We start from the raw sequence: 26791 nt of genomic DNA, 5'->3' as shown, positions 1-26791 counted from the left end.
GATGTACAGCATGATAGTTTGACATACAAATTTTGACACCCCTCAAAATATTGATTCTTAAACTCTAGTATAAATACAAATTACCTGGGGTGCTTATTAAAAATGCAAATTATTGGGTTTATTCCAGCTGTATTAAAAAAATTTGGAAAGTAAGCTTCAATGATCTTTATTTTTAACAAGCACACCCCAGTGATTCTGATACAGGTGGTCCAAAGACAATAATTTTAAAAATACAGTCTTAAAATACTGGCCATTTTAAGCCATGGGTCTCCAAAGAATAAGAGCTATAAAAGAGGCTATAAATTTCACTTTGCCAATGAATCTTATTTTAGGAACAGACGAGAAGGGTGTGGCCTAATTTTCACAAGTGGAGTCAATATCATCATAATCTGAAAGTCAACAGCAATTTATAACCTACAAAATATGGGAAGAATATTTTATAGCCTGAAGATGGTTCACTTTTTAAAGAACAAGAATGCATTCTTAGTGTAAGAAGTAATCGTATATCTCTTATTCCAAGAAGACAAGGCCAAAGATGATGATGTTTCTCAAACTGAGAAAAGGTTTTTCAAGAACGTAAGAAGTTAGTATAACGAAGTGCTTACCAGTTAGCTTGTATGTCTATCAATGGCAAACAAGAATGAAATGAACTTAAGGTTGGAGAGATTTAAGTTAGACGGAGGCAGAGACTAGGAAATACAGGGCAAAGGTACAGATTTAGCTTGCCTAAGAGTTTTCTCTGGATGTGCTGAGAATATCTGAGAATATCTTTTTACATCTTGGATGATGCAAAAAGTCATTTAGGCTTAAAGCAAAGAGATGTCCTATGTTATTTACTGAACATATGTCCATTTCATGTGCCCAGTATTTAGCAAAGAACTTGGCAAAGAGTGGACTCTCAATAAATGTTTGAGAAACGTAACTGAACAATTCACAGACCCTATAATATATATCCTCCTAGGTGATTTGATCATCCATGTTTCTTCTTTTACCATATGCAACACTCATATTTCCGTTTTCATCAGGGAAGTTCCTCTGAGCTTCAGCTTCAAATCAACAACTATCTATTTGACATCTCAGGTTGGATGTCCCATAGGCACCTCAAACTAGACCAACATTACCCAAACCAAACTCTGTAGTTCAGCCTCTTCCCAGTGGGTCTTTCTTGTATCAGTGAAGTTAACATCATCTAGCCAGTTATTCAGGACAAAAACTCAAGTGCCTTCCTTGATTCTTCCCGCTTAGTCCCCTCCACATTTCCAATCACTCCTTAAGTCCTGTTGATTTTTACTTCCTAAATCTGCCTCTTTTATTGCATGTCCCCTAAATCAAGCTGCCAGCATCTCTTTCTGGACCAGTAAAACAGCCTCTTTACTTGGATCCTGTGTCTGTGTTTACCCTCCTCCAAACTATTCTTTCACTTCGGTCAGAATAGTCTTTACGAAGAGTACAGGAATCCAATAATGCCAATTAAGATCTAAAACATTTCAGTAGTTTCTCATAGCATTTAAGGAAAGACCCAAATCATTAACAGAACCTACCGGGCACTTCAGGGTCTGGATCTATCTTCATCTTGGGCTTCAGCTCCCACATCCCATTCTTTCCTTTCCTCTATTTCCAGCCATATTGATCTTCTCTCAATCCCTAGTATGTACTGTGCTCCTTCCTTTTCTAAGGGCTTTGCACAAGCTGCTTCTCTGCTACTTGGAATACCCTTTCCACACTGCCTCTCCCTCCCCTCCACCAACATACACATACTGTCTAGAATTACAGTGAACTCAACAATCATTTTCCTTTCTGAGACTTGAGGTGAGGTCCGGCTTTCTATTACAAGTTGCTCTGATAGAACACTCTACTTCTCCTTTGTAGTTCTGTGCCCAACTGTAATTAAATAATTAATAGTTTATTCGGTGTTTAATGTCTATCTCCCCCAACAATGAAAGCTTCATGAAAGTACAGACCATACCAGTCCTATCGACTACTATGTTTTAACGGTACCCAAACATAAGAGTCTTCTTAATGAATATTTGTTGAAAAATCAATCAATTGCCAATCAATTAATCACTTTTAACACCTAGTTCCAGACCCTTCATTACGTCAAAGGTGACTAAGTGTGGTCCTTACTCTGAGACTCTTTAAGACAATGGAGAATGAAAACCAGGTTTGGTGCTTTATCATAGGAAAAACCTTGCCCAGGTAGCTCAGCTGAGTGTACTAACAAAGGTTTCCATGATTTGCTTTTATGGTTTAAGTGTAAGGACTCTCACTTTGCTCACTCCACTGAAACAGCTGGTAAAACACAATTCCTCTGACAGCAACCATTGAGCCTACATAACTGACCAGATGAAGTACAGCAAGCAGAGCGGGCTGCCTGATTCGCTTCCATGTAGATTGTATGTCTCAGCTGAAGGCTGTAATTGTGTTGTTCCAGAGCACCCAGCACATCCTGGAGGTCAATAAATATAAATGGCGAGTGAGGCTCATCCCGGGGCAGTGCTGTACACTTGAGCAAGGGAATCATCACATCACATTCCGTTCTATTTATGCAGCCAGCTCCAGCCAAACAGCAGAATTTGATGGGACTGTTATCTAAACTTCCTGGCGCCTGCTTGCATGAGTGTTATTTATTTATTTTTTTTAATGAATGTTTTTAGTAAGGTTACTACTGTACAGAGGAAAAGGAGGGAGAAATGCAGAAGAGAGAGAAAGAAATTGAATCATCACAAAGAAATTGCTCATCTACTATTAAGGGAATATACACAGCCTATGCTCATCTTCAAGGAAATTCAAAGTAAACGTGAAAATCGACCATATGTACATCCATATGCAGACATATTGGGATAGTCTCTGAATTGCTTCTTTATACAAAACTGTATGCAACAATAATCCCAAAAGAAGATAAACCAGAGGACCTTTTATATCGGATACTGATACATTCTGCAGTAAAAAGAAGACACAACCTAGATAGGAAAGACAGAAATCCAAAGGGCTGTTCCACAATCACTTAAATTACCTATTTGACTGTCAATCTTCTTTTATGCAACATAAGAATGTGACCACATCTTGCTATCTTACAAAGATCAGAGATTGAATTCATGTTGAAATTCTCATTTGAGAAAATGATTAGAGTGTTTGGTTTTCCTAGTGATAAAAATGAAATTAAAAGACATCTGAAGGTCTAAAAAGCAAAGACAAAAATCTTTCCAAGATTGGCCAAAATGTCTAGTGAAGAACTGATTATTTTTAACATGTTGCAGTTTTATTAGACAGATGAATAGATTCCATATCTTTAAAAAACCTTAACATTTGCAGCCAATTTTTCAAGACATTAATTTCTAAACAGGAGATGAAAGGAAAAGAAATCAAAATGCTTAATAACATTTCCAACTTCTTAAGGGCTTGGAGGAACTCTAAACCTTTGGAAAAAGCTCCTTGAAAAATGATTTTCAGACCAGTTTTCACTATCGAGGAGGAAGGGACATTTATCAAGTATATTTTAGCTTCAATTTTCACAGAAGCTAGTTTGCTGATGGGGTGGATAATAAAAGTGAAGATTTATGTTGCATTAACAGGTATGGTAAATCCTCATTATATCAAAACACAGGGGATAAACAGAGAAAAAAAATCTGACTGAATTAACTGACTTTGCATTATCAAAATCTTTATCAGAAAGTGTGTAGAGCCTCCCAGTTAGCTGGGGAAAACATACAATGGTTGTTTCTCATCAAAAAATAAGTAACTCCTGGTAAAAGGGGTTTGACTAAGAAGAAAAGGAAATTAGTAGCGAGATTAACGTTTACTAAATTCTAATAGATGCCAAGTACTGTGCTTGATGCTTTTCTGTGGGTTATCTCACTAAAATGCTCTGCAGTGTTAGGTAACAATAAGGAACAGCCTGATATAATTTGGATTTTAGTTCTCAGAACTTTTATTCTACATTTCCAAGTCAGGATAATTTAAAAATCCCCCTTCCTATGCTAAGGAAACTGCATGTCAACTTTGGCAATGAAAGATTTATGTTCACTTCCAGATTAGTTACAACCTAACTTCTTCAAAAATTCCAAGGATATTACAAATACTATAGATGAGATGAGTGGGTAAAATCCATGCCACTTCTACAGTGAATGGTATAGCTAGGTCCTCTATCTAAAAGATAAAGTGGGAGGGGTGAATGACCATGAAAAGGTGTGAATGGATAGAAACAAAGGCCAAAACTCTGACATAATGCCAAAACAAGTTTCCTTTTTTTTTGTTTTTTCTCTTGTTCTTAACATTGATTACACTCATCTGATTCAGTAGGCATTCAGTAAGTGACCGCTACTAGGAGACACTTTCAGGGGAGAAACAAAACTACAAACTTTCAGTTTACCAAAGTTACTTCCATCCAAGTACCGCCCAGGAATACTCCTCCTTCGTGTCTTAGGTTGGATAGATGTGAATACATCCAGGTTAGTTTACTTAAGAGCTAATATAATAATAAGAGCTGAGATGCAAGTAAACACAGTGATAAGTCAGAAAACATGAAAACTATAGACTCAGAGCATGTGTAACTACTTTTGATAAAACTGAAAATTTCTAAGTTGTGAGTTTAGACTCATAATATAACATATTCACCCATATGGAATAGCTCTCGAAAAAAGCTTGAATAGAAAACTACTTTATTTTCTCCAAAAAGTAAAACCATGAGAAATTACACAACTTTTTTTTTTTTTTCACTTGGAAGAAGCTGATAATTATCAGTGATGAGGCACTGCTTCTGGCTCCCTGGCTGCACACTGACCAATGGAGAAGAGAAAGGAAATGGCACAGTCATCGCCCAAGCACATCTGGTTTTGGTTTTAAGCCCTGAGCCATTTCATAATGTCTAGATTTGCCCTTTAAATTAACATCCCATTATCATGTTTTCTGGCAGGAAACTGTAAAGATTGCAAATGGAATTGGACTTAGAACTCCCCAAGAAATTAGAGCAGTGACAGTTTAGACATTAAGTACTATACTCTGGCTTCCAGAGTTCCAATATAACCTGAATTATTTCAAGCCTATGAGACTGAGAAAAGCGGAGGATAAATTGGGTTTTGAGAGCATTTAGATGGAAATTGGAGGAAAACAGCAACTTAAACAATGGCAATATTCAACCACAACATATGATTCTGTGTAATTACTAATTATTAGTCTTTTCTTAGCTGTCTGATTTGGTGCACTGAAGTCGGTCTGAATAAAGACTTTTGGACACATACACAATAAAAAGTTTATAGATGACCTAAACCACCATCTCCTTCTTATGGAACTCAAAAATAAGTCAATATTATAGACCACAAGGCAAGGTAGCAAAGGTTAATTTTGTAAAGTATCTATTACATGATTGTAACATTATTTTTTTCATTTCCTTTTGGAGCCTCTGTTTTGCTGCTCCCCTGATTATAAAATTGATCTGAATTAATGAATAATCCAGCACTGCACCCAAGATATTCCAGATATAATTTGCTATTTATTCATTACTTTAAGGGTGTCTCAGAAATCGGAATGGAAATCACCTACCCGACCAACTTAGGCAAACTGTCCTAGTTCCTTTCGCTGTTTCATGAATGACTTTTCAAACTAATCTAGTCAAATGAGTCAAAAATCATTGCTCGTATCTCCAAGTCCGTAAAAATATATTTTGCAAATGCATTATGGCACAAGAAAGCAGATCATTTTGAGGAAGGAAATCAATCAGAAAAACTTCCTGCGGGTAATCTCATTAAATAGTTCCACTATGCCTTCAAGATATTCTTCAAAATCTTTATTATGACTTACAGGACCCTTCAAGGATCTGGCTACCATGGAGCCCTCCAGACTTACTTCTTGCCTCTCCTGTACCCTGGTGTTCTAATTAAATGACTAGCAGTTTCCCAATATAGCTTGTTCTTTTCCAGAGACTTAGTATAAGCTAAAGTCTCTGCCTAGAATAGTAATTTCCAATAAAAATATAATGCACCATATGTAACTTTTAAATTTTCGGAGGCACATTTTAAAAAGTAAAAAGAAACAAATTTAATTTTAATAATATATTTTACTTGGCTCAGCATAGCCAAAATATTATTGTTTCAACTTGTCATTGATGTAAAAAATATTAATGAAGTATTTTACACTCTTTTTTTTTTGTACTGTCTTCAAAATTCAATCACACTCATAGTGCATCTAAATTTGGGACTAGCTGAATTAGCCTCATGGCTAATGGCTCCCACACTGGACAACACAGGTATAAAAAACCTTTGCCCTTTCCTCCCTTTAGGTTTCAAATCAATCTCACCCTCTCCAGGGATGCCCTCCCTCGTTCCCAGGGCTGGTTGCCGACCCGTTTGCCACTGCAGTACCTTAGGCACATCCTCTGCAATAGCAATTAACACACCCTATTGCCTCTTCATGTATCTTTACCAGCCAGTAGACTTGAACTCCCTGGATGTGGGGACTAGGTCTTACCTAATTTTAGAGCCCAGGCACCTAACAAATGTCTCTCATATAGTCATGAGTTTTCACTTATATTAAGCAAAAATAGCATCTAATAGTCCAAGTGGGAATTGGTTTAACAGTAAGTCCCAAATCTTTATACTAAGCTCTTACTACCTATGGGTCACTGTGTTAGTAAACAATCTCTATGTCCTAGTTTTCTTTTTTAATCTGCTTTTTAAAAACAAAAATAAAAATCTTAAAGCCAAAATTCTCACAAACGTCTAGTTAATTATGATGACTTAATATAAGCCAAGTTGACATTTGCACTATAATTGCTGTCTTTCAAAGGGAACTGATAAAGATTGTCTTAGTCAAAGAATTAACCAAGGAACTGATCAATATTTGTGACACATGGAAAGGCAGGGTGGTAGGGTGGTATCTGCTTCCAAACTGAGGCTAGCGGCCTCAAGAGTACTTTTGGCTCAGGCATCTATGGAATATACACCATCACATTATTTGATCTATTTGTAAAGAACCAAACTAGCAAAAAGACCCCTCCCTCCCTTTCTTCACCCTGGTAAGTATCTGGCACTAAGTTATCTTTGGAAGAATAGAATAAGCACATGTCATTTATCTACATTTATCTACATAGCTTTAGTTACAGCTGTGTTACATTTTGCACAAATGAGCAAATATATGATAAAACAATTTCTCTCTTTAGTGTCATTCTTTTGGGAAGAAACATGAAGAGTTTTATCAAATATGAATATGAAAACACTGAAATAACTATTTTCCTTTATGCTTACTCAACATGACTCTCTTTGGTATACATTAACTGTACTGTTCCATACTACAAGGCTTTGTAAACTATATGGCACTCTATAAATGTGAATTATTATAATTATTGAACAGGCTATTAATTAAAAACATCTAAATTAGAAAAATTGAATTTTTAATTTTCATTAGTCTTCTTAAGTGTTAACTAATGATACTCTGGCAGATCTTAATATCACAGCTCATTTGAAAGTTGTGAAAAATGAGGGAAAGTGTTATAATTTTCACAAGGCCTTTAATTTGGTCTTAGGTAGATTCAAAGTTAAATGGCAGCAAAGCCCTAGAACTTTAGCCTAAGTATTCAATTACTTCTCCCTTCTTTCTCCTTGAGCGCCTGAGTTAACAAACCTCTCAGTTAACCTTTTTCCTCCAGTTGATAACTGTTGGCCAACGCTCGATTTGGACTCTATTAGTCAGCTCTTTTACGTAGGTTTTTCAAGATTTTGTTGATGGTTGTGGGTTGTTTTAAAGGTACCATATCCATCTAACATTTACAGCTAAAAATCATTTCCCTAAGCCCTGGTTAGCTTGTATGCAAAATGTGTCAAAGGTTGATCTTCATTGAAATGACGTTTAGCAGCTAAAAGACAGCAGCTGCAATGAATGAAGACAGTGCCATTTCCAATGGATATGCCATGGCTCCCTGGAGCACCATGTTGGGAAAGCCCTCAAGGCTCTATTGGGGTTCAGTGGGAAAGATTTCCTTAATCAATTAGGAATATCTGCCTTGAACAAGTACTGGATGCTGACAATTGGAGGACCTCCTTTTTGCCTTCTAAGGTCTGACCAACATAGAACGAACTAGATGCACATAACCTAGATCCTTACCCCAAAGGGTCAGTACTGTGTATATGTCAAGTGAATGTAATACCCTGCAGTACATGGTGCTGAAATCCATAATAGGTTATTGAAAAGCAGTTCATAAGAAATATGGATGTGTTAGGTGTTGACCCGGCACAAGGAAGAAATGATGACTTTCTAAGCAAATCTTTCTCTACCACTGCCCTTAAATCTAACTCAATCCAACCCTCACGTCTGCCAAAAAGACGAAAACTGAAACCAAATAGTGATATCTCTTCATTTTCCACTCAGAGAAAAAAAAGCAGCAGAGAACAACACAAAGAACTCATCCTCTGGCTTGATGGGACCAGTATCTGACTGGACAAATCTCTCCTTCCTCCATTTTTAGAAACAAAGATCGAAAACAGTAATGAGCTTCAAGATGAATGAGAAACAGGTAGTATGGAGGAGAAATACACTGACCTAACATTTTGTTTTCCGATAGTCTGTGTTAAGAGGGATTGAAGGCTCACTGATGCTTTAAAGCCAAAAGGCTGAGTATTGCGTATTCTAACAAGAGTCTTTACCTTATTTTCTAATCTGTGCCCACCCCCCGGAACAGAAAAGACAGGAAAAGAAAAGAAACCCTCCTGTAAAATGAAAGTAAGCTCCCAGCTGCTTACAATTGCCTTCTGCCTTTGCCTCTCTCTCTGTTTGGCCCTTTCAGACTCCCGCTTTTCAGACTCTCTGCGGTATTCTTCCCTCTTCAGCCTCTCGTGCTGATACTCCTCGTAGCTGTCATACCTGAGAAACAGAACTTCATCATTAAGGCAACCACCTCCAATCGCATGAGCAAAATTAATCAGAAATTGGGGGGGGGGGGGAGGGTTTTAGAAAACATCTTGTCATCTACGGGAGGAGATGAGAGGCGCGGAGGGTCAAGGATGTGTATCATTACCTGGGCCGCCGGCCGTAGGGCGATCTTGAACGTGATCTCGCGCACAGGGGAGAATTTCGGTGCGCGCGGTGTCTGCAGTGGCCTGACTCATAGTAGTAGCAAGATCTGGGAGAGAGGAGGAAAAACAAAAGGGCATTTGCAACTGCCGGTGAACCCCAGTTCATCGGCATGACTGAACAGCCCCTGGAATTCCGCATTACATAAACCGGCTTTCAGTTCCCAGCTACTTGTGAGATTTCCCAGTGACAGTTTGTGATCGTCTAGTCAGCTTAGAGGTCTGGAGTGACGTGTTCTCTTGCAGCGTCTCTTATTGATGTGAATGCCGAACGCCGGCCTGGTACACTGTCAGCTTTATCTTGCATGGATCTCACCTATCCTGGCACAAGGCAGCTCTCCAGGTAATGGAAAAAGTTAGATGAGCAAGTTTCTTACAAATTGCTCTCTCTGATCTGACTAGCTCAAGGCACTGGGCTCAAGAATGACAGATTTAAGAGAAGATGGGGAGGAATGTATGGGTAACGACAATCTCCTTAGTTCCTGTCGCACTGGGAATGGATGGTGAGGGGCGGGGCTGCCTGTGGGTTTTGAATGCGTTTTTTGCCTTTGTTTTTTTTTCACTTCCTGGGAACGCCTTAGGCTTTGGGTGGGTTTTGACAAGGTTTACCTTGAAGAGGATCTACTGCCTGGGGACCTTGATCTTGACCTGGAATATGGTGATCGAGAACACGACCTATGTCGAGAAAAGGACCTTGAACGAGAGCGCATCCTTTGGGGTCTTTGAGAAAATAAGGATTTGGGTGGTGACATGGAATCTCTACACGGAGAGTTAAAAGAAGAACAAGAAGGCGACACATGGAACAATGAATAGGACTGCGTGCCATCCCAAGGGGACTTCAGTTTATCACTTTCATCCTCGCTGTCATCAAACAGGCCGTCCATGGCTAGTCCTGAATTTATAAACATAGGTAGTTTGGAGAATTGTTCATCACTGAAATCACTGTCCCTCAGTTCACTGGTCTTGTCTGCTTCGTCGTCAAAAACAGCTTGACTGGGATGACCGAAGTGCTTGTTCAGCTCAGCTCGGATTTCCTGGTCTTGGAGCTGTTTTCTGGTGCTGCCGGGAGAGACCTGCCTGCTCACCTCCGAGGCCTCTCTCAGGTAGCACTGGTCTGAATCTGTGGAAGAGCGCATCTGCCCCTGCCAGTGGGAGGAGGCATCTTTATATTCTAGTTGTCTGGAGTCGTGGAGCTCCTGTGATATATTAATGAGTATTTCCGTTTTGGAATTAATTGACTGACAATAGTCATGGTCACCAAACAGCCGCAGACTGGGCCGCTTGGCCTTCCTTTCCTCGTGTCCACTGGTGAGCACGGAGGTCTTGCTGAGCTGTGAGTACAACTCAGACTGCTCGGGCCCTTTCCTGGTGGAGTTATTGTCTTGGATACCAGAAGACTCACTGTACCGGGCCTTCTTTGATGGCGGAGGTACCACGGTCTTGCAAGAGGGCTTCAGCTTTAGAGAAGCCCTAAAAGGGTTATCTTGGTTGGCTTTATGAGGAGGAGTTGTGGGTGGAGTTAGGCCTAAGATAATAAAAGAAAAAAAAAAGGGGAGGGGAGAGAGAGAAAGAAAAGAGACAGAGATATGTTGTTAAATGTCAGGATATGTTCTCCTAACTTTTCCAAGATTTCAGACAATAGTTAAAACTCAGTGAAAAGGAAGGAAACTAAATTCATGATAAGACCAGAAAAAGTGACCCTGTCCCCCGAAGCCTCTGTCACCAAGAAAAGATGGACCTACAATATGAGGCTGTGGTGAAAGCCATGATATTTTGTATTTCAAACGCCAATGTTAACAGATCCTGCTTCCCAGGAAACATGACCACGTCACCACCAGGCATTACCAAAGCTCAGGTTTACAGGAGCTTCTCACAGTCTGAGTTGTGGAAAATTAACACGGTGGGACACAGGGAAATCATAGAAGACCTTTGGTGGCATTTGTCTGCAAAGAACGCTGGGGAGGATGCATGTAGATCAGGAATTTTTGTAAAGTCAAGGATATCTACCCATGGAGCCAAAGAATTAGGCAACTTTAAAAAAAAAAAAAAAAGACAAGAAAAGAAAAGATGGGATGACAGCAACTGGGGGGGAAGAGGGTGGGAATGACATTGGCAACATCAAAGTAAGTTCAGTAAAATGCAGCCGGCTAATGCAGGGCACCAGACAACTCTACAACCTGACGGCAATGATTCTTTGTCTCCACAGTTCATTAACTTTGTAAACCATGGCTAATGTAGGTATAGTACATTCTTGTAAGCATAACTAATACATTCTGTCTAAAATATGGTTCTGCAACAGAAACCTAAGTGAACAGTAACACTAAATATTGCAGTGACAGTGGACCATTTTACTTGGAGCACCACATCAGGGCGTGTTACGAGGCTGAAGGATTGAAACGAATCCAAGCTTCAGCAACTAACTAATTGAAAAAAATGAAAAAAAAAAGAAAGGAAGAAGAGGGGAAATCTGTCAGTTGTTGCCTTTTGTGCTTTTCTACAGAGGGCAGAAAATTCCATCACAAGTCACTGTGGGAGAGTGTGTGAAGGCTGGTTACCTCTGTTCAGTTTCACCCCTAAGTCCTCCTCAGCCCTTTATGCCAAGGAAGAAGAATTGTGGCAAGGCTCCAGAGTCGACGGAACTTTGAAGAAGGGCAGGCTGGAGTTCAAATGACTTTATGCTTACAAGGGAACATTTTAGTTTACAATACACTTTTTATTTAGGAGGATGGGAGGACGCTATTCAGCAAAAAAGAACTTAAGTCCACAAGAAGCCTGGGCTTAGACTTAAGGCGACTGCATGCTTCAAGGAAAATTCTACCTTGCTGGAAAATAGAAGTATATATATATATATATATATATATACACACACACACACACATATACACACACATAACCAAGTAGGGCACAGAAAGCTACATGACGTTTTGGTATGAACAGGAAGACACTGCCTCTCTCCCCTACTTTACAATAAAGAGATAGAAGAAATTAATATTTTCCTTAAAATGAAATATTTTGCACCAATATTTGGCAATTTTTATTATACGTAGCTAATTCTCCCTAAAGGAGGGAAGGAAACGTACAAAAACACAAAGAGGTTTGACTTTGGAAATCTATCCCAGAAAAGTTCAGAAAGACAGGGAAATGCAAACACAAAGAGAAGGAGACGCTGCTCTCCCTTCGTGACACAGCTGAGTCTCAGAAAAGCTTCCCTTTATCAGCAGCCTACTGTACACCTGCCCCCCATTCTCTGCTTGAAGATAATAGGGAGGTGACGTTACTGAATGAATCATCCATGTCACTGAAGTTCACTCTCCTTGTGTTCCCTCTTTCATAGACAAGTATATCTTTTACTCAATCTAAGGAATTCCTTTATGGCCAGTTTTCTCTCCTCCTCCCCCTCCTTCCCCTCCTCCATCTCCTCCTATTCCTTCCATTCCCCCTCCATCTCCTTCTCCTCTTCCTTTCCCTGTCTAGCTTTCTGTTTGTCTGTCTCTCTCTCTGCTTGTTTCCTCTACCCTTTGCACTGCCCCATTCATACACACTGATTTCTACCACATGCTACCTTCAATTACTGCTACAACAAATTTAAAGATACCAATTCCCAGCAAAGAAATGACAAGATCTCAAATATTTCTCACAGGAAGCTAAGATGCTCAAAGAAATAATGATGAATAATCTCTCTTTGCAGAGTACATAACAGTCAAATATTCCAAATGAGATAGCCCTTGAATTGGGGGAAATGACATTCAACATCCTCAAATACAACTTCATAAATCTTTTCATGATACTCTGAATGGGGGTAATTTTTACTTTTCCAATAATTTACTGCCAGAATCACTCATTTACCAGATATTGCTATATTTTCACGCTTATCTCTTTTTGAATGTGAATTATATCTCGTCTCTCCAGACAGATGAGGAGCTCTCAGTGGAATATTGCTTGGGCTTTTGCAAAATGTTTCACTCGTTTTTATTTTTCTAGATCCTCCTTTACTAGTAGGTGTCCCATTTCAGTGGCCCGAGGATCACTTGGGAAGCTGGTCAAATATTTTTAATGACACGGTGCATAGACCACTTATGGAGAGCCAGTGTCCCGTCGCGTCTGTGTGGCACCCTGCCTTGATCTCAGGTAGATATATTTTGACTGACATTCTAGACTTATAAAAAGAAACCCTAAACTTCAGAAACACCAAATTAGGCCACTATTAAAGAGAGACTAGTTCTAAAAATAGCTCAGCTATCTAGGGATTTTAAATATAGAAATTCTTTTTCGTCTTGAACATTTGAAACCCTTGTCCTAGTACCTAAGCTCATTATCGCTTAAATAACCGATTCTCAAGTTGCTCTTGGGAGCGCTAACACATGATTAGAGTTTCTTGGTGTTAAAAACAAAGCCTTTTACTTCCTTTTCATTTTAGACGGCCTGTGGCAATCAAACAGACTTTCACTCAGCACCTACTCTGCGCTGAATATTCCCCCAAATGCTGGCATTTCAGGGATTCAGCCCCCAGGACTTCATAAAGAGATCATTCTTTAAAATCTGCAGTAAGTACAGATTTTCTTGTGTATCTGCTTAAAACTTACAGAAACACCCTGAGATAACCAGGTATACCCTGTGAGTGAAAATACCAGGGCTATAAATTTCGGACGGCCCTGCTCATTAAAACAAATAAATAATACTCGCTTAGTAGATGGAAGTTATTTTAGGATTAGTGAGTCGGTGGGCAGGGAAAAATAATTCAGATCATTCCCTAACCTTTTGACTGTCTACTGAAACTTCTTTAATCTGAGGAGAATACCCCAGAGCAAGACTGAGACATCTTAAGGATCATGAGACTGCGTGTCACCAGTGCCTCATTGAAAATCTATTTCCAGATAGGGTTGAGATCCAGAGTAAAACAAAACAAAGCAAAACAAAAGTGTAAGAAGCATTTTTTTTTTTTCTTTTAACGTGATGTCCAGCTTTTAGGAGTTGTGCCCGGGACAGGGAACCCTTTGCTGCACCTGAACTAATTAGATTTCTCTAACCCCATCTCCTCCACCCAGAATGTTTTCCCCTGCGGTAGAAGGGCAGTCAGTACTCAATTCCTCAACGCCACTACCTTTGTCATCTTCCCACTAATTGCCGGACTCTCAATTTCAGCCCACAAGCCTAAATCAACCGGGCTAATGCCTCCCATAACCTCCGGATTATTTCCTGTGTGTTGATTTTCTGGGGAATGTGTACATTTTGGTGTTGACAGTACAAGGTATATTCCATGCTCTCTCTTGAACTTAGCAGGTTTTGACAGATTTATGTGAGGACAGATGGCCATTACAGGCTGAAGGCTGACAAGAGGCAGTTCAGAACATTGTTAACACACTTGCACAAACTCTCAGCAGTGCAGCACTGTGCAGAATGTAATTCAGACTATAGCTTTTTTATTGCTGCCTATTTTCTTTTGTCAGAAGAGCCTGCTGTGCAGAGCAACAAATGGCTGCTATTACCCAGAATGTAATGGGTGTCAGACAAATCACGTAACACAAACAATCAAGAGTATGTAGGTCATATTTCAACGGAGCACAACCTTAGCAATATTTATGATTACTGCATTGAAATGTGCTCTATAATAAACAAGTACCTCTACATCACTCACACTTCTGCACTTCTGCACAGCAAATCTGGGGGAAGTGGTACACACTCTCCCACACTCTCCAGTTATCTTTTTAAACAGCCCTCTAAAAAAAAAAAAAAGTCAGAGACAAGTTTGGTTTGGTTTTGTGTTTCATTATGTGCTATAAAACGATTTCCTTTGAGGAGTCCTCTTTTGGGTTGGTGTGTTTAATTGAATGACTGATAAATGGCAAGTCCTCTGCTCTGTATTCTGTGCTCCACTATCCAGCCAATGACTTCAGGAAGATCTTTTTTAATAGTTTACACAGTTTTACAGTTTACATTTCACACAACCTCCTGCTAAATCTGTGACTCGCTTTGGAGTTTGACAGTGGGATTTTTCTTACATCACATGCCAATTCAAAGATTTCTCAAGGAAAGACATCGAGAAGGTGATTTTCTAATTTGCTTAAAAACACACCAAAGAAGGAGGACTGGGCAAAGAGAGGAGACTGACTTGAGTTCTACTCACATATTTTTGGCCTCAAGAACTTGGAGTGGGTGTCAAGGGAGCATAGGAAGGACTGATACTCAATCAGTATGAACTGTTACTGCTATAATTGTTAAAATATTTTGTTGATAAAAGCTCCTCCAGTGCTCTCTCTTCACCCCTAACTTCCCCAGGACTCACTGGATCTCCACAAAAGCCAGCAACCAAAGTGTTAACCCCTGACACAGAAGGGCCTCCCACACCTCGCTCTGGTACCCAGGCTGGCATGTCCCCTCTGACTGATGGAGCCCCCGCCTTTCCTGCTTTTTAAGGATTTCCTGTATCAGACCTGAGAACTGGGGAACAAACTCACAGAAAAGCTTCAAAACATTCCTATGACATGTGTCTAATGCCCCAACTCTTGCTCATGGAACATGAAGTTGCTATTCATTGGCCCTCGGGCACTTTCCCACAGAGCTGGGGCAGGAGAGGGGTCCGGGTCGGGGACGGAGGAGTCTGGCTTTCCAGGTGTCTCCCACCAAACCCCTGAAGTTGATATGGGAGAGAAAATTGCTTTGCTATCCTTGGCTTGAAAGACATTGGATAGTGCCATTTCCAGAAAAGAAAACTGAGGTGCTTTTCAGACACTGAGTCAAGAAGAATGAGATTAAAAATAGAAAATGAGGGATATGAAATATGGAAGAAATTCCTGTCAGGAAGAGTTGCAAAACACTGGAATGGGCTGTAAAGAGAATTTGTTGGGTCTCCCTTTCTTGGCTTCTTCAGCCACAGGAATGGATTATATGACCTGTCAAAATCACTTTCTAGTTCTCTGTCGCTGTGGCTTTCTTTTAAAAGTACCAGCTACTGTTCCTATTTTGCTTTGGTCTATTTCCCCACGGATAAGTCACATACAAAAGATGTATATAGCAAAAGGGTATAGCAAATTTATGCTGTTTGTCAATATACCATCCAGCAAAATCAGCTTTTAAGTGGGAAGTCCAAAAATGACAATATAAGACTCCACATAAAAGAATAAGAAATTACTCATTGATGGGTTAATGAGCGGGGTATTTTAAGTGCAAGTCTACTGAAGTGTAATTTGAATAACTGCCGATTTAAACCAAATCCACCATCATGAAAACCATGGGGAAAATATACATATTGATGGAGGAAAACATTGCTAAGACCTCGTGAGTTAGGGTGATGAGGGTGCTGATGATTTTGTTCTTATTTTCCTAATTAGTTCTAAAATAGTTATATTTATTCTTATTACTTTTACAGTAATAAAAATAAAACGTTTATATATACATATACGTGTGTGTGTGTGTATATATATATATATATATATATATATATATACACAAACATATACATATATATGTATGTACATGTATAAATATATATAAATAAAAGTTTGGGGGTCATTCACTTTGGTTCCTAATCAAATTCCTTCATGTCCTGTGGTTAAAACCATCACCTTGTTGAGATGACATTGCTTTGCCATTCCCATTTCAGAAGCAAAGAGTCTAGCACTCTGAACATCTCCATATGCAATAGATTTAAATGCCTTCTGCCAAAAGAGCATTCTCTTTTCTCTCATCTTGCTTTACTAACAGCTATTTTGAAATCAAATTAGTTTTTACACCTGTAAAAGAGAAGCATTTTTTTTTTTTATCAGCCAAAATGAGCTAGTTTAGGACAATCACAAAGTCAGACCAGCTGGTGATACCTAATAAAACAAACTTCCTATCTCATCCCTCCTGTTTCCCAAAGACTCTGCAGATGGGGCAGAGGGATTATTCTTGAGGTCTTAGAATGTTGTTGACTCTTTACATTTTCACTTAAATGTTTGGAAAATTTCACTAAAATTTGTAAAATTAAATAAGAAGACACCAGAAAGTCCGGGGCAACAGCTTGATCCATGTCCTCTGTTGCGACCAAAGGCGTTCAGCATGTATACCAAGGATCAACAAATCAACAACCTGCATGCTGTCCACACCCTGTCCACCCCTCTCTGCTGCACCGACGGCAGACATTACTAACTGATCATGGGCAGACATTACTAACTGATCATGACATTCCCACTGAGTACAGACTTGGCCTTAGCATCCTTCTCAACACAATGCTTCTGGCAGCCAATACCAACCAATGACGCTTGGCAAGTGAAATAAAACCTATTTAACATAACAGATGTCCACTACTATCTTTAAAATTCAGGCTTTGGGGAAGAGACATAATCTCTAGTCAGACAGACTTGCTTTGAACCCAGGGTCCACCACAGACCTAGAATCAACATACAGCTTTTTCCTTCACAATTAAATGGACAGAGAGTCCAGAAATAATACAAGTGAAGTGCCTATTAGTGAATGTCTGGCCTCTAGGATTTGTAGTGACAGCAGAAGTACCTGTTGTTGAGAGAATGAATGCCCAAGAGGAGATTTTTCTACCTTGATTTGGTAAATCCCAGCCCCACACCAAAAGCAGTATATGTTCAGTTTCATGGGGAATTAGGGGAATTTTGCCACAAAAAAGAATACATAACTTCATATAGGAGAGTTCATATAGGAGAGTGCCAAAGAGGAGATAGTATTAAGGCCAATAAAAGGAAACAGGTAAAAGGTAGTCAAAAGTTGAAAAGATGAGCTGGAAGGTACAATGACCTCCAGAAATGAATTTAATGTAGAATTAGTAATTAAATAGCTAATAGTTATTGAACACATATGCTGTCACTGGACTAAGCTTTTTTCATGTTTTATCTCATTTAATCCTCACAGTGCCTCAATGAGATGCAGGTACTGTGATCAGCTTCATTTGATACATAAGCTTCCTGAGTCTTACAGAATTTAATTAGATTGACCAAAGGCCTTACAGCTAGATGGGGGTAGATCCAGAATTTAAACTTGGCTTTGTTCAATATCAGAGCCAAGGTTTTGCACAACTTCACTAAACTGTGCTGTCTGTTTTTTAAAAAATCATCATAGACTACTTTCATTTGGAGATTTGCAGCTTTTCAAGTATCTTAGTTCAGGTAGTATCACACGAAACTGCCAATTTTTTTGGTATGTCAAAAATGTTGAATACTGGCAATTTTATGTTTCAATTTACAATACAGTATCTTCTGCTCCATCAATATCTCCTCTCCTTTCCACCCACACACTTAAAAATCAGATGCAAATATTTTTCTCCCTTAAGGCACCCCAAGTCAGTGGAGCGCTCAATTTCCTCCAAACTCCTTTCCACAGATCAACTCTGTCACTCACTGCCTAATGGTATTGCCTTAATGCTTCCTTCAGTCCTGAACTGTCTCTACAATTCTTTTCAATCTTTTGCACAATCATGGTATTTAACTTGAAGCCATGTTACAGGGTTCCCTTTGAAAGCTTATTTTCTCCCTTTGGTGATTCTCTTGAGGCACAATCAGTGTTTGTCATATCCTCCAAACGCTACTACACAACAAATTTTACTGAACATGTTTAGTGGGGATGGAGGTCATGAACATTACACATTGTCTAGCACTTCAAACACACAATAGCTCTATCAAAAAAAAAAAACCCTCTTCTCCCCCAATCTCCTCCTCCCTACACCATCCTCCGAGCAGGTTTCAAACGTCTCCTTCTAGCCGCCTTCTACAGCCTCCAAGTTCTTCTTCATCCCTTGATTTTCCTGTAGCTAGAATTCCCTTCTTGCATGTAATGCAATTTGGCCATACATCAGCTTGTGTAATTTGTATCTGCACTCATTACCACCATGCTCAACAAATGAAAAACCAACCTCTGAGCCCACCTTCTTTAGAAAGTAGCAAAACATTATAAACAGTAAGTGATATTTTCCCTTCATGCTACTTGGACAATATGTGTTACTTTCCCAACTGACTATAAGCCCACATCTTAAAAACAAGAACATTTATTTAGCACCTACTATGAGCCAAGTACAATAGTCCATGCTTTGCATGGATTAGTCTCTATGTCTTATGCTTGATATATATTCCCCAAGACCTACTGTGTTGCAAGCATAGAGCAGGTATTATATATGTTATATATGTTGGTAAATTGATTTCCATTGTACTCAATACTCTTTCAAAGCACTAAGAAAAAGGGGTTTAAACTAGTAAGATGAATTCTGGTTCACCAACAGAAATAAATCCACTGTATATATTTTTAGGATGCTAAGTATTTTTTTAAAGTATCTTCTATAAATTCTCAACAGTGTAGCCTACTAACCTTTCAAATGTATAACTAAAATATTTAAAATTAGGTCAGTAAGATAAATAATAAAACTTCTGACAAGAAGAAAATAAAAGTAAGTGCTTTTTTGTAACACCATAATCTCATGAGTAAAAGGAATGCAATTTAAATGAAATGTTATACACATAAATGAGCAAAATGTTTTAAAAACGAAGATACCCAATGCTAGCAAGGATGTAATAAAGCAAATATATCCACATAGTGATAATAGGACTATAAGTGGAAACACCTCTTTTGGAAAGCAATGGGGTAATATGTATCAGAAGCCCCAAAGATATTTATATCCTTATATTCATGTTAATAACTACTAGTAGTTTATTTTGAGAAAAATAAGATTTAAACAATTTATGAACAAAGATTTCCACTGCATGCTATTTCAAAATGGTAACACTTTAAAACAACTTAAATGTGTAACAATAAAAGTATAATTAAATTTTGATACATTTTGATACATGTACCTACTCAAACTAATGTTATACAGCACACTAAGAAAAGCCTGATAATAAAGGGTCTGTGATAATATAAAACTTCCTTATTAAAATGTTAACTGAAAAATCAGAATGCAAAATTATGTATATACAAAATGATCACAGATGTAAAAATATCCATAGAAAACAATTTAGAACTATACACAATTTTTCCACTAGTTTGTATTTTGGACATCTTTTATAGTAAGCTTATATTATTTATAATCAGAGAAAAATTAAAAAATGTTTCTTTAATGGAAAGCTTGGTATTGGTATATACAGTGGAAGCTTTCTCAATCCTCTCTAAACCAAAGCAACTTACACCTACAGCATCCTGAACACTCCTAGTTAATGGATTCCTTTCAGCTGGTTGTTACTATAGCCAAGGAAATGTATTTTCCCAAATCCGTTAATGTCCATTGTACTGGTGACTGCAATTATGTCAGATAATAAAATATTATGTAACTGAATGAATATTAGTAAGAAAATATTAGTAAGAAAAGTTTTTTCTATTAAAAGACCCGATAAAGGTATGTTACTAAAGGAAGGGCTGTCAAATTAGTTGTAGGTGGATGGTATGGGAAAACATAAGGAATTCTGATTATGATTTATATTAAAAAATCATAAAAACCTAGAATGATTCTGCACTCAGACTACCACACAAATACCCTTAATTATTTTCCTTCAAAAAGCAAGAAACGAAACGTGAATACCATCTATGATGCATTATTAGTGAAGTTTGTGCCAGAAAGATGAATGGATCCCTAGTTAGTACATTTAAGTTCAGTGCAAAGGTCTCTCTGTCTTATACCAAAAATTTTATATTTGAATGTATAATTCGTATGTTTTAAGCAAAAGTGAAATGATTAAACTGTGTATACTTCAATCAACTTTTTAGATAAAACCACCAAATACTCACTCATTGGTCAGACAAGAAGGCCTCTACTGCACATAATAGACGCACACACAAGTTACTTATAATCACATGTGTAATTGTAATTTATTTAAGAAATGATGTTATATACATTCTTTATATGTGAATACATGTGTGTACATGTATTATTATATAACGATATATTTATACTTGCAGACACACACATAAAATATATATAAATACCATGAAATTAACTGCTCTACTGGTGACCAAATCATGCAATCATGCAATAGACCTTTCATAAGGAGGTAATTTAGCAAACTCAAAGGGTGAAATTAAACTTAGTAACAATGACCACGGTGTGTGTAGGCACCATAGTTCTGGCTGAAAGCATTTGTTTAACTTTCTGTTCCTTCACCCTTATCAGCAATGGCCAGAGCCTAGGAACTTCTTGTACAGACATCCTCAGATTCACTTTCTGGTGGGGTTCAAGTGCCTAAACCTAAGCACTTACTGCAAAGGTACCATTTGCAGCCAACTCAGAAGTCTGCCTAGGAACTCTTTGGATTTGTAAGTTTCTCAGGGGTTAGTTCAAGTTTTTAAAGCTTCTTCCTCTTCAGAATGTGAAGTAAGACTGGCCAGATAAACTAAGAAGTCCAAACGGTGAAGGAAATTGCTCTTGTTTAAAGTATATAAGAACATTTTGTTTTGGTGAATGGACATATTTTCATTTTTGTCCTTTACTGGAAAGATATAAAAATGGTAATATATATAGGAGAGCATTACACTGTTGAGTACAATGGAGAGTAAGAAAATATTTCAAGTGAAGTATTGATAATTAGTAAACCTGAGTTCAAACCTTTGCGCTTTGCTTTCTAGCTCTGCAATCTTGGGCAAGTTACTTAACATCTCTGAACCTTATTTTCTCATCTTAAAAATGAAAAATACTACCACCATCTTCATGAGGTCATTATGAAATTAGCTAAAACCACTTATACGCTTGGCGTATCTATTGAGTGGAAGACCAATAAATGTTAATTTCTCCTCCTACTCAAGTTTTAGTGTCTTAATTGGAAATAGGTTTATTTGTGGATCCAAATCAATGATATATATCAGAGGGTCTGGCCCAGGTGTGACACACGATAAACGTCTCCTCTTAAAAAAATAAACAACTGAAAATATTTATAGATAACTTCTTATCCCATGTTGTTTGTACTCTTTGTGAATTTCATTAATCCCATAGAGAATATACGCTAATATATATTTCACATACAGACTCACCCACACAAAAAGATCCAAGTGAAATGTAAGGCTTACCTGCAGTTCCAGAGAGTTCCACACTTAAGGTTCGTTCAATAGTCTTGTTCTCAAATGGGGAACCCTTGGGGTCACTGGAAGATATGGCACATTTATAAAAACAAACTGAAATGGAGTTGCTGTAGCCAAATGTATTAGAACCCCCTTCCCTTTCTGAAAATGGTTACATTTCATAATACTTACTTTGGTGACTCTGGGGTCAGAGGAAGAGATAAAGTTGTTGGTTTGGCTAAAGGAAAAAAAAGGAAACTAATTATGAAATATTGAGAGTTTTTCAGATTTGTTTTCTTTCTACAAGTCAAGTTGGAAACTGGAAACCGGAAAACTAAAGTAAGGAAGTCCCTGAATATTGGATCAAACTCAGACAACAATCCATTATGCTAAAACAAATTCCAAACAACATTTGCATCAGTAAACTATCATTTGAAAACACATACGAAAACAGAATTTTCCCCAAAATGTAGCATCCCTGTTAAGGATACAAAATTTGCATCAGACCATCAGAGAGAAATAATGTTTTCTATTTTAATTTGGAATATAGTACACGGTTTGTTTAGGCAAGAAAACAGCAGAGTAACTACAAGACGACAGAACGTTATGAATATTCAGTTGATTTTTCTCCTAAAATGTATAATTTTATGTCTAGCCCTGAGAATAGGTTATCTCTATGAGGCCAAAGCTCACTCAAGAACTATTCTATTCACTGACAATTAAGTGAGAGATTATGGCAAATTGTGGACACTGACCCAGATAGTTTAAAAGGCCTTCAGATCCCCAAATCTGATAGACAACTAAAGGAAGACTACTGTTTATCAGTTGAGAGACCTATAGACTTGCAAAGAGAGCTCATCTACTTCTTTTTCTGCTTCCTAAATCTTACCCTCCTACAGGAGGCATTTCCCAGTTATGAAGGGTGGAGTAAGAATCTTCTCACTCCAAAATTTCAATTGCTTCTCCTTGGCAGTCTTGTCTTTTGAACAGAAGGAGGGGAAAACATGATGAGAAATGTACTTGGGATATACGTCCACATATTATGTATATATATGCTTATCTATAAAGATATTTTTATATGTATGTAGATTTTGTCAACTTTTTCTCATTAAAATAACTACTTTCAAAAGGTCAAGAGGTAGTCATTTATGTAATGAAAATCATGGACTTGAAACCAAAAAGGTCTTTAGAATAAACTTTCTTATTTTATGGATGAAAAACCTGAGACCTAAGATGCTGCATGATATTTCCAGGGCCATAAAACTAGTTACTGGCAGAGTCGGGCCCTGAATATGTTTTCTTTCCCCTATTATCAAAAGGAATTGCGTTCAATAGATATTAAAGGAAATTAATCAACACCAGTAATTAAGGCCCTTTGAAATGTGAAAATACTATTTATGTCCAAATTAGGTTGAAATTAGGTACTTTACTTGGACAAATAGCATTTACATATACAAGTAGTATTTACATAGCATTTAATTTGTAGATTTAGATTTCGTTTTTAAACAATTGTATGGTTTATCTTCTATCCAATGTGCATCCAGAAATACGAAGCTCATGCTGTCTTGTGCAAATTAGGTACATTGATTGATTGGCTTTTTCAGATATACCAATAAATGAACTGATTTGACATTAACTTTTTAATATGTCTGACATAATGAGCCTTTCAAAAAGAACACACTTATGAAGGAACTTTACCAACTTCTATGGTGCTCAACTAATAATTAAGATAACACATAAAGGTTCTATACAAAATATCACCAGTTATGAATATGTGCGATGTCACACAATAATGTACATTGAAAATCAGTCACTGAAATTCCAGTTTTCAAGGTGTAGGGTAGCCTATCTGGAATGCTTAAAGGAAGATCCCCCAAATTCTGATAGTTGGGTAAAAGTAAGGCCTGTGGCAATGGAAGGAAAGGAACAGGCAGTGGTCATATTTCGTGGGACAAAATGCAAACAGGAAATGAGGGCCACAGGAAGGGTACAGCTTCAAAGCGAATCCAGAATCTAATCCCAAAATAAGCCCACGCTCACAAAAACTACCACTAGAGGAGCTTTGATTTGGTTTACTGGAAGTTTAATCCACACTGTTGCAATGACTGGTAGACCAGAGACTCTAAGATCCTTGAGGACAGGAATGAATCTTTTTCATGAAGATCATGATATCTTTGATGAATGACTGCATTAGTAAATGAATCAATAAATGAATAAATGGGACCATACAATCGCCCAAGTCCAGACCATTATCCTAGGGAAGTGAAAAGAACTGGACCCTACAATGGTACAGAGAGTACACGTGAAGTTCCGTACAAAAAAATGACATTATGTTCAATAAGGCAACCTCAGAAAATCCTCTTAGTTAATTGTCTCTAATTGTTCATATATTTTCTACATTAAAATTTTGAATAATAATTTAAATAATCCCTGAAACCCAGCATTTATTTCCTGTTGGTTATTAACAGCCAGCCATGTTTGCATGTTTATTTTCTTTTAGACCTCTAGTAACTACAGGAATTTTTTTTTTTTTTTGGTTGTTGTTGTTTATCAAGCTTTGTTCTATTCTGGGATATACTTTTGATGCCTCACCACAGATATATACCTTAAAAAAAAAAAAACCCTACATACAGCAGGTTTTATCTAAAGTATATGTCTTTCACAGGCCAATTTAGTTCTTCACTGCCATGGTTTGTAACAGATTACAATAATATTTAGTGGTACATGGATTGACAAAATTAATAAACCCTCGAAATCCAAAAGGACCAAGTAAAATTTTAAAAAAAGACAAAAAACCCCCCACTTTAAAACATGTGTTGCTGGACTAGGTTCACTGACTACAGGGTTCCAGCAAGTTTGGGGCTTCAGATTCAGCTCCAGAAAATGAACATATGACCAGGACCCCGCGGGGAGTAGCCCAGTGAATTCTTCATTTCAGGTCACCCACTAGAATCCCACAGCACGTCTGGTTCTGCACTGAGAAAACTGTTCCAGCACATGCATGTGAGAGGCCAGTCAGGGGGCAGCAAAGAGAGACTGTGGCCCATTTTTTTTTTTTTTTTTTTTTTTTTTTTGTGGCCCATTTTGATAAATATATTTCCTTGAATGGACAGAAAGGGATGGACAGTGATTTTGAGATATCCACCAGGGAAAATCTAATTGAGAGCCAATTAAAAATATTAAAGGAATATGAAAATCCCAGGTTTATGGTGAAGTAGGGATGAGAGAGGGAAATTCAAAACACTGGAGAAGAAAAGACGTATTAAAAGCAGCAGCAACAGCATACCTGTATGAAATAATCATGGTTCAAAACAGGGATCAGGGGCTACCACTCTGCAGCTGGAAGGGGAATTGGGGAAACAAAAGGGAAAAAAAAAAGAGGTGGATGTTTATAACTGCTATTTTAGAATGTGTCTACTTCCACTACAAAGTCAGAGGTACAGATGACGTGGAAGTTAAATATTTTAAAGCAACGGCAACTTTCTACAGGCTCTCGTTGGGCCTCTACAATTAGAATATTTTGAAGGAAGACAAAGAAAGAAAGGAGGGAAGAAAGAAAGAAAAAGAAAGAAAGAAAGAAAGAAGGAAAGAAAGAAAGAAGAAAGAAAGAAAGAAAGAAAGAAAGAAAGGAGGAAAGAAAGAAAGAAAGAAAGAAAAGAAAGAAAGAAAGAAAATGTATCTTTGCTAACAGAGATTTTCCCCAAATCACCCTGATCTGCCTCAGGAGTATCAGCCTTCTAGTAACGTATGGGGACAATAAAAATCACCCCAGATGTTTAGTGCAATATAAGCTTATATTTTTTAAATAGAAAGCAAATTTTTTAAATATCCAGGAATTTCCAAATCCTTATTTACAAAATAAAATTTGTGAGTATACCATGTAGTCTAGAAAAAAGAAGAATGCGCATCATAAATGAGAGACTGCGTAAATACTATTTACTATTTCATAAGGGATAGACAGCAAGCAAATCAACAGTGCCTCATTTTTTTTTTTCCATTATTGGAAGGGAAAAAATAAAAGCTCTTTCATGAATTGGCTAGCCCGGCTTGCTCAGAGCTTCAGTTGTTTCAGCAATTCAGAGGTTCCTACAAACCTCATCTGACGTTGCAATTCCCTCTGCACCACACCTGGCTCCCCACTCCGCTAACATTTCAGGTGCCTTCTGGTGACTGTGAATTAGGCTGTATCTCAGCTAAATAGGATATGTTCAACCTGTGTCCAAGGAAGGATTTTTTTTCCCCCAGCTATCATAAAGTGCTGAGTTCTCCTTCAAGAGAGACACCGATGGAACAGAAGCCCGAAGTTTGGGTCTCCTCAGCCCAGTGCAGGCTTGCCCTGCCCTCTGCGCCCTCACCCGCAGCTTGTGTTTGGGTCCACAGCCTACCTTGTAAATGTTGCGACTGAGATTGTGTGTGGGCCTTCTTTTTGGAGGTGCATTTGTCTCTGCTGCTGTTCCGGTTCTCTGTGGGTTTGGTGTGAGGAGGGTCATCATTTGTGGTCAGATACTTGAGAAGCTCCGAGCAGGGACGTCTTTGTGGCTTTTGCTGTTGACAAATGCTCTTCGCTTTATTGCTCCATGAATTCTCGGTCTTAAAAGCAAGGCATAAAGAAAGCTAAAATTGGTGAACTGAACCTTATCAGAATGGATATAGGTTTTCTGAAGAGATGAGATTTTCAATGAAGTGTTCAGTCTAAGTGTACTAGATCTATGAGCTGTGAATAATTGTTTGCAGAACAAGGAAAGAAAATTACA

At 38.0% G+C, this 26791-nt stretch overlaps 1 protein-coding gene across 6 annotated transcripts in view; it reads right to left on the bottom strand.

The window, feature by feature from the left end:
- PPARGC1A (PPARG coactivator 1 alpha) overlaps positions 1-26791 on the bottom strand; it is a 670945-nt gene that overhangs the window by 11321 nt on the left and 632833 nt on the right. For all 6 annotated transcript variants that reach the window (XM_057547094.1, XM_007187629.3, XM_007187632.2 and 3 more), the window contains 6 exons: positions 26423-26627; positions 22230-22275; positions 22047-22120; positions 9669-10584; positions 9005-9109; positions 8730-8850 (listed from right to left, as the gene is read on the bottom strand). In XM_057547094.1, the coding sequence (XP_057403077.1) occupies positions 8730-8850; positions 9005-9109; positions 9669-10584; positions 22047-22120; positions 22230-22275; positions 26423-26627 (1467 nt within the window). The remainder of the gene's footprint in view (positions 1-8729; positions 8851-9004; positions 9110-9668; positions 10585-22046; positions 22121-22229; positions 22276-26422; positions 26628-26791) is intronic.

The sequence above is a fragment of the Balaenoptera acutorostrata genome, chromosome 5, assembly GCF_949987535.1.
Source record: "Balaenoptera acutorostrata chromosome 5, mBalAcu1.1, whole genome shotgun sequence".
Taxonomy (NCBI): domain Eukaryota; kingdom Metazoa; phylum Chordata; class Mammalia; order Artiodactyla; family Balaenopteridae; genus Balaenoptera; species Balaenoptera acutorostrata.
The sequence above is the reverse complement of the archived record's forward strand: the minus strand, read 5'-3'. Positions and strand labels throughout refer to the sequence as shown.